The 15,350-nt window shown below is 38.0% G+C and overlaps 1 protein-coding gene across 2 annotated transcripts; it reads right to left on the bottom strand.

Annotated features, from left to right (window-relative positions):
- Positions 1-9,455: 9,455 nt before the first annotated feature.
- fhl5 (four and a half LIM domains 5) lies at positions 9,456-15,005 on the bottom strand. Of its 2 annotated transcripts, none has more exons than XM_032546395.1 (6): positions 14,878-15,005; positions 14,524-14,705; positions 14,224-14,398; positions 11,703-11,872; positions 11,403-11,589; positions 9,456-10,517 (listed from the first exon to the last, which is right to left on the bottom strand). In XM_032546395.1, exons 2-6 carry the CDS (start codon positions 14,683-14,685, stop codon positions 10,366-10,368), a joined length of 846 nt encoding a protein of 281 aa, XP_032402286.1. In that variant the 5' UTR covers positions 14,686-14,705; positions 14,878-15,005; the 3' UTR covers positions 9,456-10,365. The 2 variants fall into 2 exon arrangements, with proteins under 2 accessions (XP_032402286.1, XP_032402285.1); XM_032546394.1 differs by having other exon boundaries at positions 14,800-14,997.
- Positions 15,006-15,350: the final 345 nt, after the last annotated feature.

The following is a 15,350-nucleotide window of genomic DNA, read 5'->3' as shown; positions in this document are numbered from 1 at the left end:
ATTTTTTATTTATTTTTGTTGCAAAGTTATCTTGGAATTTGAAGTGATACTTTAACATCAGACTTTAAAAAAAGGTTTTAATAATTTGACTAAAATATGCGTCACATCCACGTCAGCCCTTGCCTTTAGCTACAGCTTCTTTTTAAAAAAAAAAAAAACTTTATTTACAAAAAAGAATATACAATTGCAGACAGCAGTATGCTCGAGGTGCTGGGGTAACAAATCCACAGGATTCCATGAGAAAAAATAAAGAAATAACAGTTTACAAATCAAATTCGTCACTTAAGGTTATAAGTTTTATAGCTTTAGAGTGTATTGCACATTTTTAAAGAGTCCAAAAAACACCTTACATAAGCTCTAAGAACATTGAGGTTGTTTTTTTTTTTTTTTTTAGCAATTTTACAGGCATGCATGTGGAACTTAGCCAGCAGAATAAGAAAGTTTTGACATACTATTATTGGAAATACCAAAGAAAACATGTTTTTCAAAGGAACATGTATATTACATTTCCGACTAAAGAAAATATTGAAGTCACACCAAAAAGTTTTGCTGAAAGAGCATTCCCAAAAAAGGTGGGTTAATGTTTCTTGTTTGATGTGACAAAAGGAACAGAGAGGATCAATATTTGGATTTATTCAGTACTAAATTTACAGGTAACGCCTGTGTAGAATTTTAAGAGACACCTCCCGTACTTTATTTGAGACAAAAAACTTTCTTGGCAATAACCATGTTTGTTTAAAATCAGTATCTGAATAAAGATTGTTCCTAAAAAAGATTGAAGCAGGTTTGCTAATAGTATTCCTTTGGATTATTTCTCTAATATGTTTATTTCCAGTTTTAATACTAAGGAACGGGTCTGGATTACCAATAAATAACTCTGGAAATCTGACTTTACATCGACAAAAAGAAATAAAGTGAAAGTGTGGCATACTTCAGCCGTGCATTCTTGCTGATTCGGGTTAGCGTGGCTAACCACCGCTGCTACCTCCTGTTCTAACTTTTTACTGCATCGTCACACTTTGCAGCAATGTTAAGAAACATTAAACAGGTGAGAACACTTGTGTTTAATAGACTACCTTTGTTGTTGATCTAATCGCTCTATCGATTGAAATACCTTGAACAGGCCATCTGTACCCAAACCATGCCACCTTCAAAGTCAGATCTCCCATTTACTCTCCCTTCTGTTTCCTGTTAGATAAAACCCGATTGTTCTCTTATATGTGATGCCACACATCCCAATACATTGCAAATGTATAAAACATTTAACACAGAGATCATTTGTTTATTCATGTGGATCTGGCTTGAAGTCTTGAAGGTGAATGTTTGCTTTCAACCTGATTTTGTTTTGTGTAGAACTCTACTGAAAAAAAAGTTCACACTAAAAATATGACATGTTTTGCTGTGTTTATATGATTAAAGTAAAGAAGAGAAAAGATGGACTGATTTCTTCTGAAATGATACATCTTGGAAAAAAAAAAAGAAAAATGAAGAAAACGACTGTTGGCAAACTCCTGATGAATTAAAAGTTTACTGCTGCATCAGCTGGATGTGAAAATGGAAATACAGATTTAGCTAAATTTAACGAGTTTAGATGTTTTGATTAAGTGGAAGAATGGTAAACAGTATGACTCCAAGCTACCCGCAGATAGAAAACATCTACTGAAGCGATTAGAAATAAGTAAACCGTAAACAACTCTGATGGAAATTAAGAACACACCTTTTCTGCCAAAGAACTCTGCTACTGTCTCTAAGCACGTCAGCAATATTTATAATTATATAATTTAGGTACCTGGCCAATCTAATTTTCTTTTGAGCAAATAAAAAATATTTTTGCTGAAAAGCTAGTCTTCCTGAAAGTGGCAATAATGGGCAAAATTGAGGCATCCTATGCGTTCAAATTATCCAGCTAGGAAAACACTCTTAAGCATTAAAAGAGACAATATTAGTCCTACAGACAAGCCTTAAGTCTTCTTTTCCCTACAGTGGGATGCATGTAACCCTCGCCTCAGAGCAGCAGGGCAGGGTGGGTGTCCGTGGTTACCGTCTCTGCCCTTTATGTCTCCAGTGGGACACCATACACATTTCTCCCAGTGGCATTCTGCCAAAGCCAGAGGTAGCAATCCACGAGTGTGAGTGTTGCCTTAGCAGTTAAAAAAAGATACGTTTTGATCATCCCCTTTGGCTATTTATTCCCATGCTAGCTTGGCTGTATCTACAGAATTAGTTCTGCTGGGGAGGAGAGGGAAATTAAAGTTCAATCATTTAGGTTTTCTGCTACCTTACCATTATTGCTACCAAAAGGGTTGCAAATTAAGATTCTCCTTGTCTCCCTTCAACCACTAAAACTGAAAAATGCGTCATGATGGACATGATATAGCATTTTGTGGCTTTGACTATAAATGTGATGCATGATGCACAGTGAAGTACTATAAATTCATGCTACCCCCTAAGGCTTTTGTTCAGAGACGGATACCTGCTATAATTTTGTTTGGTGGCATCATGTTGCTCTCTGCCTATCGTAGAGCTACTGTTTTTGTTAAAAAAAACAAAAAAACACAGCATTTTGTCTTCTCCAGTTCCTTACAAAAGTATTCGCACCCCTTGAGCTTTTCACATAAAGTTTATGCTATCGTTTCAAAATGCCAACATGATTTCGTCTTTCTTTGAACAAAAGATTCTGTTGACCGAGTTGTGGTTCTCTTGCAGCTCCTGCTGTGTTGCTGTGTCATTTTTATATTTATCCACACTGGAGGATTTGATTTGCAAAACAGTTGGTTGCACTTTAATTTTCTTTCCAGTATTAGAATAAAGGCTACGGGATACAAGACATGCCACACACACAGACACACTCAAAGGACATTTTTGTCTCACTTCACAATTATTCACTTTTGTTTAACACATGGCATCTTAATCAAAATGGACTTAAGGTTGTAGTTGTGAAATATGTGGAAAAGTGTGAATGCTTTTCCAAGGCTCTTCAAAGGCATTTAATTTGGATTTGGGGCAGTGCACCTCAATGTTAAACTCAGAAAATAAATAACTCTGTAGAGCATCCAGGTTTCCTTTTAAGATTTTCAAAGCTTGAGTTGTAAACACATTCACCTAAAGAGAACATCTCGCCATCTTTGTAGCTGTTATTTTGGAGCCAAAACAAATCCATCCTAACATGAACAAAATTATATCCTTCCATCCCGACAGCAAACATTTTTTTATTTAGAAAAGCACAAGAAGAGAATGTTCTTGTTTTCCTTCCTAGTCCTCACTCTGTGGTAATGTATATTTATAATGTGTGACCAGTGTCTGGATACCTACTGTGTTTTCTTCCATAACAGCTTTTGCACTGCACAGATCTTTTACTATAATATGGCCATTAATCCCAGTAATGTTCGTATAAACCGACACTTAATAATTTAAATCGGTCTGAAACCACAAAACAGCTTATAAGACGTCGGTTTTCGTTGACTCTGTCTCCGAACACTTACATTTCTGGGTTATGCCTGTTTTGCTTACAAAAAAAAAAAAACAAATGTTACAGCAGAACCCCTGGTGCTGGATGACACATAATGCAGAAGGAATAACTTAGCTTGTTAGCCACACAGTAGCCACTGGTTCTCAGCCGCAGCCCAATGAACAGCTACTAACATAGCAGCAATTCTAGTGGGCAAACTATAAACTGAATCCTTAAAGGGAAAGTTACGATTTTTCACAACATGTTTTTTAAGTTAATGTCAGTAAGAGGTTCCCTTTTGCCCGTATGAACTGGTGTCCAGCCAGGCTGTACCTTTCCCCTTTGCCTCTCCATTGATTGCTGGAGACAGAAATGCCCAAATCCACAACTGCAGAGTCCCCACGTGACCCTGCAGAGGAGAGCAGATACAGATGAATGGATGGACAGGTCCTTGAACCCCTCCTGTTGTTTAGTGTGTTGTATTGATTTAAAATAAATCAAATGAAAAACATTGTGACACATTGTGAAGCATCTGTGAGGCACAAATTGTGTCTTTGTTCCATCTTGGAGGACAAGCAAGTGAACAGGAAAACTACTTTTTGTTGTCGGTGAGACGCACAACCAGTTTACCTCCGGTTGAGGAAGTAACATGGATGTTATTTCTATCAAGGTAAGCATGATCTTTTTTTATTCTGCTATTGACAAGCTCTGAATCATGACTTGATTTTAAGTTATTAAACTTTTCTAATCAACTGTTTCAGCTGGTATTTAACTCAACTCAGTGCACATCACTGAAGAGTCACACAGTTTGCTTGATCCTAAGGCCGGCTCTGCATTCAACCTCTAACAAATTTACAAGTTTTTCCTCTAACTCCATTTAAAGACTTGTTTTTTTCTTTGTGTTTCCCCAGGCTAAATGGAATGATAGGATTTTGTTTTTATGCACAATATGTATATAACCCATCCTTTAAGTTTAAAGGTCAAGTGACCTTAAACTTTCCACTTCCCCACCTAGTTTTCTTTTTACAGTTTTAGCCCAAAATGAGTTTTACTTTAGATGGTTATAAATGTATTTCAATCATATGGGTAATAAAATGTCTCACGTTCAGCCCTTCTCTTGTTGACTTTCCCTTTTCAGCTCAATGCAAACAAACATAAACACATGGAAACCATAAAAGCATGGAAGTAAATCTAAGTGGAGTAGAATAGTGAAATTCCCTCTGGTCACGCTGAAAACCACTGGTTTCCATGTAAAGCAGCACATTCTGATAAGTCAACATATTTGCACGGGTGTCTTCCACAATTCAGTTTACGGCTATAGTGTCCTTGAGGATGTGGCTCCGACCTGTCGCCATGGAAAAGGGAGCTGCTTTGATATTATTTTTGCGTTTTAAACCCAGTTATTTACAGCATGCACTTTCTTTAAACTAATCTGAGAAGATGTCTGCTCCCAGGACAGTGAATTGCATGGTAGTAAAGAGTAAAGAGGTTTTTTTTTTTTCATTCCAATCAATCACTTTCAGTTTAACAAAGATTAAATCTTAAAATGAATATACTGGTAAAAATGAAATGATGACAAGATGCATAGACAGAAATAAAAGACGACACATTTGCATTTTTGATTTTTTACAATTTAGACACTACATCATCCAGCCATGGTGGGCGGCTAAATCACGTTGAAATTCTAATTTAATGAGGAAACAAGTAGATAACTTAAAACAACAAACTCACAGAAGAACACAATTCAGACCAGGAGCCACGGAGCACATCAGAAATCAATGAAGAGCAAAAGAAGACTGGAGAATTAAATATCAAAGCACATTGATTGGTGTGGCAAGGTACAGGTGAGTCTCAATTACCACAGGAAGAGAAGAGGCTCGAGTAGGGAGTATAAGTATGTGGAACTGAAGGGACAGTACTTATTCCAATAATTAATTGCAAGAAAACAGTAGCAGGCAGGTGACATCTACTCAACACAAAGAATAATCAACTCTTCATTGACGGCACAGTTGAGTTGAAATTGTTTAATCTGGTAACCTTTTTAACGCCGCCCTACGAAAATACCCAAATGGCCTTTAAAATCTGCCACTTTCTAAGATGGAACAGAACTTCAAGAGCCCCACGAAACCGGAAAGCAACGTGACTAACTAAGCTCAAAGTCAAGGAATTGTGACACAGACTCAAACATGATCCTAATTATGATGCAACTCAGCACAGAATGAAAGTTGATGAATGAATTAATGAAAATCCAGTTGATTCTGTTGAGACATTGAGAATCCATTTTCACATGAAAAACACCTGATGACGCTCCTAGAAAGCTAAAGATTATTTGGAAAAGATCCTGTCTGAGCCGTCACTCTGGATCCCTGCTGTTGCAGGAATGCAGTCACCAGCCCTGCAGAAGCAGGCTCTCTGTTTGTTTCTTCTGTTCTTCTGCTGAGACAAACAGTGTGACTTGTGTTTTGCTGATATCTTGCAGTGACAGAGGACTCGCAAGAAGCTGGATTCCCACATTAGCTAATGCAACATCCCCTCTGGCCACTTTCACATTTTGCTTTGCCTGCTCGTGTCCCTGCAAGGTTGAAGTAACATAATCCAGATATCATAATCCTGATTTCTCGCCAGCTGAAGACAGGCTGATGTTTCACTGAATTTAATAACACACTCAAGAGATTGCAGTAAGTAGATGGTGCCGTTCCCATGTCTGATGAAACTGCGGATAAAGCACTCAAAAAACAAAGGCAAATGGAAAGACAAGTCAGAAATAACAATTATAATGTAATGACATGTAGGGTCATAAAGAAATCACTATGCGAACACTGAAAGTCTGCACACCTATTTTTGCTGAAAATAATGGGAAAATTGTTCAAGTTAAAACCAAAATAGGCCCTTAAATGGTGCAGTTTGAGCAATATGATGGGAGGCATTTAAGGTGATGTTTAGATATGTAAAAAATAGTTGCATTGAGTACTTCTGCCCTCTGCAGTTGGAGTTAGGAACTGCAAGATGCCACATGGGATCTCAACCGTCAAATCTGCAGAAGTCCAAATACATAATGTCACCTCTATCCCTCTCTTTCCTGTGATAAAGGCAAATTATTAAACATTAGAAACCTGACTTTTCACTATGGAGTCAATGGATAGCAGATATACAGCCTTCTATTGCCTTCCTGCAATCCCTACCCAAGCCTAAAAAACTAAAAGAAGTAAAAACAATCAACACATTGCAGATATTTGCAATACACATGTGTAGCCATTTTTATGTTTTAGAAACTTTGCTGTTATGCTTTTATGCCAGTGGTGTCAAAGGCCGGTCCTCAAGTATTGGTAGCCTGCATGATTTGGTTCCTTCACCTGGATCAAATGAAGGTTCACTTGTCTGGATAGGTAGATGGACCACTTGCATCAGCTGTGTTGAAAACTAAAACTGGTCAGACACCAGTTGGGCACCCTTGATTTATGATGTGCTTTGGACAACAGGAAGATGAAGCTTAATTGAACTTCCATCCGTTTTCTTTATATCCACTTATCTTTGCAGCGTCACGGGAACAGCTGGTGCCTGTCGCCAGCAGGCCGCCAGTCCATCACAAGGCAACACAGACACACACGACAAAAAACTTACACACACACATACATATTAAACTGGTTTAACAGTCATGTTTTTAGACTGTGGAAAGTCTCAGAGAGACAACCTGGGAATAAAAGCTCTCTGCAGAAAGACCCCACACCAGGATGTGAACCCAGGACCTTCTACACCCACCTAAATAAACCCCAAAAAGCAAAAAGACAACGACAACAACAAACAAAGAAAAAAATGTAATAATACACAACTAAAAATATGTCTGGGCATCCAAAAATGTAAGTGTGCAACCACCTGCCGTGTTGCTCCAAAACCAGGATCACAATAGCCTCCGGAGAGGCGATGCCAGGTGCAGCAGTAAAAATCACTTCCACATAAAGCCTCAGGAGGGCGCCGTCAGCCTCTCTGCTGCATGTCAATCCCTGATTTATTCCTCCAGATTGCTCCTTAGCAGGGTAGGTAATGATGAGATGGTTTTTTTAAACCTCTGTCGTTTGTTTATTTTAAGAGAATAATAAAAAAAAGAACTCTACGGATTCATGGCTACATCTTTAACTCAAGGTTGATCATTTCCCAGAGGAACCAGCTCACTTTCACAGAACAGAAGAATAATGAGTATTGATCGGAGCTTCATGTTTGTTAGGAACTTATTACAGAAGGCTAATTTCTTTCAGATTTATTCATTACATTCTGAGATTCTGAGCCATTTTACTCTATGAATAGATTCCTGGCATGTGAGAAACCCTGTTGGTTAAAATTAACAAATGCAGCCAGGCAAGAGATGGCCTTCTGCAGCTCCCATCAGTGAAAAACAAAGCACTAATATACCAGAAAAAAAATAATAACTGAGGCAGCCTGTGACTCTGTAAATATCACACAAATTAACAACTTACAGCCAGATAGATGACAGAAAAAAAATATCATTGGTATGTTAACTACAAATACAACCCTTAATATGAGAGTTAGTAGAAATAACAGCGAATATAAGACACCATCTGCTGTCCTGCGATGGTTTCATCCAACTGGAAAACAGTGAAGTTACATGAATGGATGAGTACAGCTTGACAAAAAAAAAGAAGATAAAATCTGGTGTGTAAAGCCTCATCTTTACCTAAACCGAATCAAGGATCTGTAAAATTAAAAAAATTCAAATTAAATAAGTAAAAATATTCTTAAAAAATGAAATAAATTACAAATCACTTAAGCTGTGTATTGACCAGTAGGTGCCAAAAGGTCTGAATAGTCTGCTGCTCGTTTGTGCTGGGAGCTGATTTGTTGGCTGGTTGGTTCACCTGGTTCAGAAAATCTCCACTGAGACTTGAAGTCGGTTTGCGCTGCTATTCCAACATGCTGTAGACATTCAGCTTTTGGATGTAAGGGAAACACGCTCCGGCTGCCAGCACTTCCCCCGGCCACTGCAGGGGAGGACGCAGGCATTTCCATGTCTTTATCACAAGCATGCCTGAGGGATGAGGATAAGGGAAGGATTTTCTCTAGAAGCAAATATCCCCTGGCGGGATGTATGTTTGGGTTTTGAGTGCTGTGAAATGATTGAATCAGACTGTTTGACAAGGTGGAAATCTCTGACCTGAATAAAAAGCGCTAGGTAACAACATGCTGCCTCATGTGATTTAGGTATGAAAGCTCTTAATGTCTTCTGGTTTTGCAAATGAGTTGAACAGTTCAGATGTTTACATACAATTAATATTTGGTTTGAATACCGTATGGGTTAATGACTTTAACAGTGTATTGTAAAGGATTTTTGATGCTGGATGGTTGATGCAGCTTCATTTGATTTTAGGAGGAGAACCTTTGAATTAACAGTTTCATATTTGCAACTTTGACGCAGTCTGATGTTCAGACCGGAAAATAATCCCTAGCACATAATAAAGCTGGTTTTGGAAGAGATAAAACATGTCAGCATTACATTTCTGGACTGGCCTTCACCTCAGCCCTGTTGAAAGGTAGATTTACGTTACATTTTCTGGACAATGCTTAAAATCAGGACCAAACATTCTAAATTTCTCTGCCATTCCAGAGAAAAACTCTTGGTGAAATATTGAGCCAGAATTATGCCAGACATATAAAGGAAACTTTACTCACTGGTTGCTATGCAACTTCCTGAGATATTTATCGGAATGAGAATATTTTGGAGACTGCACATATTGTGATTTTAAAAAGTAATTGAAAAACAAGAACAACTCAAATAAATCATTTAAAGTTCTGCAATAATGTGACAGTCATGCCAGTGATAACTGTGTGCAAACTTCTCACCCAAATCTTTACCTGTTAATTGTGGCAACACCTACAATAGCTAACAGCTTAGACTGTGGGATCTAGGAAAGAGACACATTTCTCTCTTCTCCCACCTGTGATCTGAGTCATGATGCTGAACCTAAAAGAAGTCCCCATCTGCTTAAAAGAGTCATTAAGATCAAGGAACACCTTTTATTCAACCAATGCATAAACACAGACCTTTTTCAGAGCATAAAGAAGCACAGAGGAGAAAAAACTGATGGCTGAGATGCATCAGTCTGTCAGGACGAGCAGATGGTTGAAATGTGGAGCTGTCCTTTGGCTGAAACTCAAGCATCTATTTGTGCTTTTTTGATCTGTAAATATACATTTTGAATGTATATTTGAGTTTTCTTGACTTGCACCAAACTTTAGTAGTTTTATTTCATTAAATGTACTGTAGTTTTTTAGTTTAATTGAATATGTGTGTGGCATTATCAAATACTGAACACTTTAGCATAGCTAATTAACAATGCCTGTCCATTCAGTCAGTGTGTGCGTCTAAATCAAATTGATAATCTCCTCTTGAAATGTCAAAATGAGAAACAACAGGCATTAGAAAACTTTATCGCAGCAACGTCTTATATATTGAGCAAACTTGTATGTTATGTTGTGATTCTTTGCGAGTATATTTGCATGCATTAATGTGCAAGGGTCATGCAAGGCTGCAGATAGTGTTGGTTTTTTTTTTAAAGCACCACGTAATTTAGTTTTTTTCTCACATATTTTTGTTCTGCGGTTTAAAAACAATCATTATTTCACTGTTGTCAAAATGAATAAGTATCTTTGCATAAAGCACCATGATTGTACATGTATATAGGAAACTGAGAAGTTTGTATAAGCACCAAATGTCACAATAGCATTGATATGAATGCCATTATGAAGACTTCCACAAAAGGACACTACATTAAAGCAAAATGAGAAAATGTTGATCACTTTATGCGGTAACAGCACCATCCAAGCTAACACCGATTAACGTACCCAGCATATTAACAAAACAGAACATAAGTCGTTGCATTGTGGGTGAACTTGTCATGCACAGGTCATTTCTCCCTGCCGCAGTCGGTGCACAAAATGTCGTCCCGCTGGGTGAGGAAGCCGCGTCCCACCAGTGACACAGAGCACTGCATGCAGGTGAAACACTCGCTGTGCCACTGACGCTCCTCAAATGAGATATATTTGGCACCTGCCAAACCTGAAAGAGAAAAACAGGTAACATGTATGTGTCTATGTTTGCTTTATACTTGTTTTTGCACATCAAGCATATTTTAATCACATGGCTGAGATTTTTAGGGTGAAAAGCTTGAATACATTCACCAGTGGTATTAATAGTTTACTATTTTTGCACTTTTTTATGTGATGAGAAACAGTACAGGGAAGAAACTCCAAATTGAATGCACACATTTTTTCCTTTTAAATTTTACTGTATTTATTTCTCTAACTTGTCCAGAAAAGCTGCACCTTCAACATACACTTGTTATTCATTAACAACTGGCCTCTGGAATTATTGAGACTGGATCGATCATTCTTCTTATGAAAAATGGTGGGATGTAACTACACAGGTTTGTTCCCTTGCATAGATCTGATTTTTAATCATAGATAACAAGTTTTCAGGCTGAGGTTGGGGCTTTTAGACCATTCATTTCTTCATTCCAAAATCAGCTTTCATGTGTGTTTGTGATCATTGTGCTGCTGCTGTTATCAACCATTCGATGCAAGACGACTGCCTGGTGATTAAAGCTAGGATGCTCAAGACGGATTCCTCTCAGCTTTCGCCTAAGCTCAAACGTGCCATAGCCTAAGTTTGAATTTTCGAAAGTGTGCGTCAACCTGCTGAAGTGCAGTCAGTATTGAAAGATTTGTATATATTGTGTATCATAATCAGTATGTTTCATTTTGACTATGTGTTGAATGGAAAGCATCTGCAACAATTAAAAATCCTCTAATCTGTTCCTACGTTTGAAAGTTTATCCTTATTTTATCTCTCTGCCTGTTAAAATGCATACCTCATGATCCCGTATCATTATGACCCTTATGACAACAAAGTTATGCGAAGCATAATATACACAGAATGACTCACTAGAAATGGGTTTGGTGCAACCAACACACTTCTTTGCATACAGGTTGCTGAAACACTCCAGGCAGTAGGGGTAATTTTCCCTGGAAGTGAAGCGATACCCTGAAAGCTGCTTTCTGCAGCCGATGCAGAGGAAGCACTCACGATGCCACGGCTTATCTTGATAGGTCACACCACCGGTGGTGATGGCCTGAAGATACAAGAAACGTATACAACAAACATGAGCACAAATGGTAATTCTTTCTCAGATTGACCTGCAGTCATTACATAAAAATTATGCAGTTATGTGGGGTTTTTTTTTACCTTCTTACAAGCACAGCACTGGTATGCAAATTGCTTTTCAAAGCAGGGCACACAAAAGTAGCCAGAGTCTTTGGGGATGAAAGACTTGGTTCCTATTGGCTGTTGGCAGCGGTGACACAGGAAGCAAGTCTCATGCCAGCTGTTCCCCTTGTACTCCATTTTTCGGGAACCTGGCAAACGACACGAGAGCAGCTAAGCCAGCATATGGTACCTCAATGACAGAATACACGCTACCTAAAATAGTCTTAGTTGGTCAGTGGAGACCATGCAATCAAAGGTTAGGGATTATAGATGGATCTACATTACTGTTATAATAACTGTGAAACTTTATAAAGGCGATGTTAGTGGTTTATAAGATAAAATGTTGTAGAGAATTTTTGCAATTACTGGACTAAATACTGTTCTGATCAGGAGATCTCTTTAGGTTCTACATGCAAAAGTGATTTGTGGAAGTTGCATGTCGACAAATAACCAAATCAGAAGCTCCTGATTCAGTGCTTTAAGAGAAATTTTAAAGCAAATTTTATACTAATTAGGCACATTGATTTTGTAATGAAAAGTCCTGGAAAAATATTTTTATAACTATGGAAGAATTTTAGGAAAACTACAAACATGTCTTACTGATTGTAAACTGCTTCTTTCTTGTTTTTTAACCTTTACTTGCTGTGCCTATATGTACTATGAGCGTGGCTCAGGTTTAAATATGTACAAGTCATCTGAAGTGTTAATGAATAATTTATAATACTAACTGTCATTATGTTTTAAAAGCGCTGCGGCCGCCACGGATACCAAACTGCTCTAACTCATAGTTAGAATTTCCACATTAGGACACATTCTTGTATTTGTTATGTTCCCTTTTTATGTGTACTTGGAAAAAACAGCTTCTGAGTACAAATTTGTCTTGGAAGCTGAAGGTTTCTGAATGGAAGGTGTTCTAGTTCCAAGTCCGAAAACCCTAGGATTTGTTTTGGTGCTCTCCATTTCAGATAAATGTTGCTCTGACTTTCCCCCAGCTTCCCAGGTTGTTATTGTTTTTCAAGACAAAAGTAAAACAATAAAAAAAGAAAGAAATTTCAAAGAAATTGCATGAAGGAGTATCTGTCTACATCTGTGAAGATTTGTCTACTTTTCCACAATCTCCAGGTGATGGAACACCTTCCTACTACAGATAACTAAACTATGACTTATATTTACTTCCCAGATCGTCTCTTCAAAAACTAGCAGATAGCAGAACTATCACTTTACCAAAGAATCAGTTTCTAGCAAAACTATGAGGCTGCTAGGTGTTGTACTTTTGCTTAACTTGACATGATGTCAAGTTAAGCAAAAGTACTTGCTTAATACTAATGGCTACTAATTAGTACTACTAAAGTACTAATGACTATTAATAGACATTATGTTTGGATGGTTTTGCTTGCAACTATTGAGTGTTGCTAAGATCAATAACGAAACTCTCAATTTCACATACTCCTTTGTCATTAAAAACTCTGATTTGTATTTTACCTTGTACTGTCTTCGATTATATTAGTCTTTCAGTTTTTGTGCGCCATTGTTAAATTGTACCGTAGACCGTAGGGGTCTTCAACTTTGAGCAAATCAAAGAACCATTTTTACCCTTATTTCAGGTAAATAAAACTAGTTTGGAGCAGCAAACATAATAGACAACCTTTTGAAAGAAGGAAACTTATTCTTGACAAACATCTACTGTTGAAAACGTGTTGTTGTCATTTTAAAATATCCATCCTTTTGGTTCTATTTTTGGGTATTAAAATAAAGAAAAATATCAAACTTATGCAAATGAGGATGGATACATTTTCTTGGATTCTGAGTACTTTAAGTAATTTCCTACTTAAAGACAATGAATTGTGGACATTCAATGCAGTTATCCCAAGAAAATAAGGATAACTGAGAAAATTTAGCATATATTTGAAAGCATTAGATGTTCATCATTTTAACAAAAAATATTGTGCAAGGTCAAAAGAGCCATTTATGACTTCAGGGCTGCAGAATGCAGACCCTTGCCCTAAACTAACAGTGACCCTCCATCAGTACCTTAGAAAACTTTCTGGAGCCCCATTTGCCTGAAAATGACAACTCCTAAAGGAATATGCAATGCTTTTACGGGAAGGAAGGCTTATAAATATAAAAGAGCAACACTGGTTCAAACTGAAAGGTGAGAAAGATACGTTTTGTTTGGCCATTGAAAGATTTCAGCTCCACACACATTTGACAAATCCCTGTATAAACCTGATATGGGCTTATTAAAACCAGAGATTAAAAGCTCACTCAGTGCCTTGGAAACTGAAGATGTGGGAACAACTGCAGAATGGCTATTAATAGACATTATGTTTGGATGGTTTTGCTTGCAACTGTTGAGTGTTGCTAAGATCAATAAAGAAACTCTCAATTTCACTAATGACATAAACGTTTTGTCTAATATATTATGTTAAGTGTAATATGTTATTAAACACAATAAGCCTTATTCTTCATCTTGTGGAGCGGTGTTCATGGCTGCCTGTACCTGGCATGATGGTCTTCTTGCAGGTGCTGCACTTGGACGAGTAATCATGTGCATAACATTCAGTGCAAAGCAATAAATCCTCCTTGGCTGCAAAGGCCTTCTCTACCAGTGAGCGGCTGCACTTTGCACACTTGAAGCACTGCTCGTGCCAGTGGTGATCCTTATAGGACAGGTCCTACAAATATTAAATCCACATAAGCTTAAGATTATTTAGCTGCTACGCATTCAGGGAACAATTCTCCTGCAGCTGGAGTCTGAGGATGACATATTTTTTCTCGGGGCGTCGTTGTTTGTACTTACCCTGAAGTTGCAGCCAATAGGTGAAGAGCACACTTCACAGCAGTTAGCAAATAGGTTCTCATAGCACTTTGTACAATACTGCGTGTCCTCTTTCATGATGTACTTCTTCCCCAACAAAGAGTCTTTGCAGTAATGGCAGTCAAACCGCTCACTGGAGGACATTTTGTTTCGCTTTTCTTTATCTGTGGGTCAAACAGAGCAGCAGGATCAACAACAGACAATGAGGACAAACAGAAAATATTATTCAAGAAGTGTAATAGTCCCTGGACTTCTCACTTTAATTGAGCAAGAATATGCAGAGAAAATGTTCCCTCTTCTTCCCCAAAAAGCAGAGCTGTCCTCTAAAGTGTTTACCTCGGCTGATATGAGGCGAGAGTGAGGCTGAAGTCAGGGACAGCGATGGTCAACTGGTCCAAACACTGGGATGAGGCAGGGATTGAAACAGGGGTCAGGGAGGATTATGGGGTGTCTAGTGTGGGGCTCTTCTATAAATACAGACCTGCTCATATTAGTGGTAATCTCTAGAGAGAATGTGCATACTGCGCTGAATCCTCCTTCACCTTTTAAGGGAGCTCATCGAGAACACATCATGCAAGCCTTTGATTTGGTCTCATCATTGCTGATTTACCACCGTGTAGCTAAAAAATGCAAGCAGAAATTTCACTCTGGATACAAAAACATGCCCTTGGGGAAAATGTCAGACTATACAAATGATAAAGCGATCAATTACTGTCACATAGAGGTCCAAAAGCAGAGACAGCTGGCCATTTGGACGCTGTGACATGTGAGGACACACTTGCGGAAGTTGTCGGAGACACAGGCGATTA

Source organism: Xiphophorus hellerii, chromosome 19 (genome assembly GCF_003331165.1).
Source record: "Xiphophorus hellerii strain 12219 chromosome 19, Xiphophorus_hellerii-4.1, whole genome shotgun sequence".
In the NCBI taxonomy this organism is placed as follows: Eukaryota; Metazoa; Chordata; class Actinopteri; order Cyprinodontiformes; family Poeciliidae; genus Xiphophorus; species Xiphophorus hellerii.
Note: the sequence above shows the minus strand (reverse complement) of the source record. Positions and strands in the feature narration are given on the sequence as shown.

Bases quoted from the DNA above. Each gene is read 5' to 3' on its own strand.
- fhl5 (XM_032546395.1), bottom strand. From the start codon at position 14,685: ATGTCCTCCAGTGAGCGGTTTGACTGCCATTACTGCAAAGACTCTTTG. The intron at 14,399-14,523 runs GTAAGTACAAAC...TAATATTTGTAG, and splicing joins CTATTGGCTGCAACTTCAGG to GACCTGTCCTATAAGGATCA. The intron at 11,590-11,702 runs GTAAAAAAAAAC...TTGTATCTTCAG, and splicing joins AGTGCTGTGCTTGTAAGAAG to GCCATCACCACCGGTGGTGT.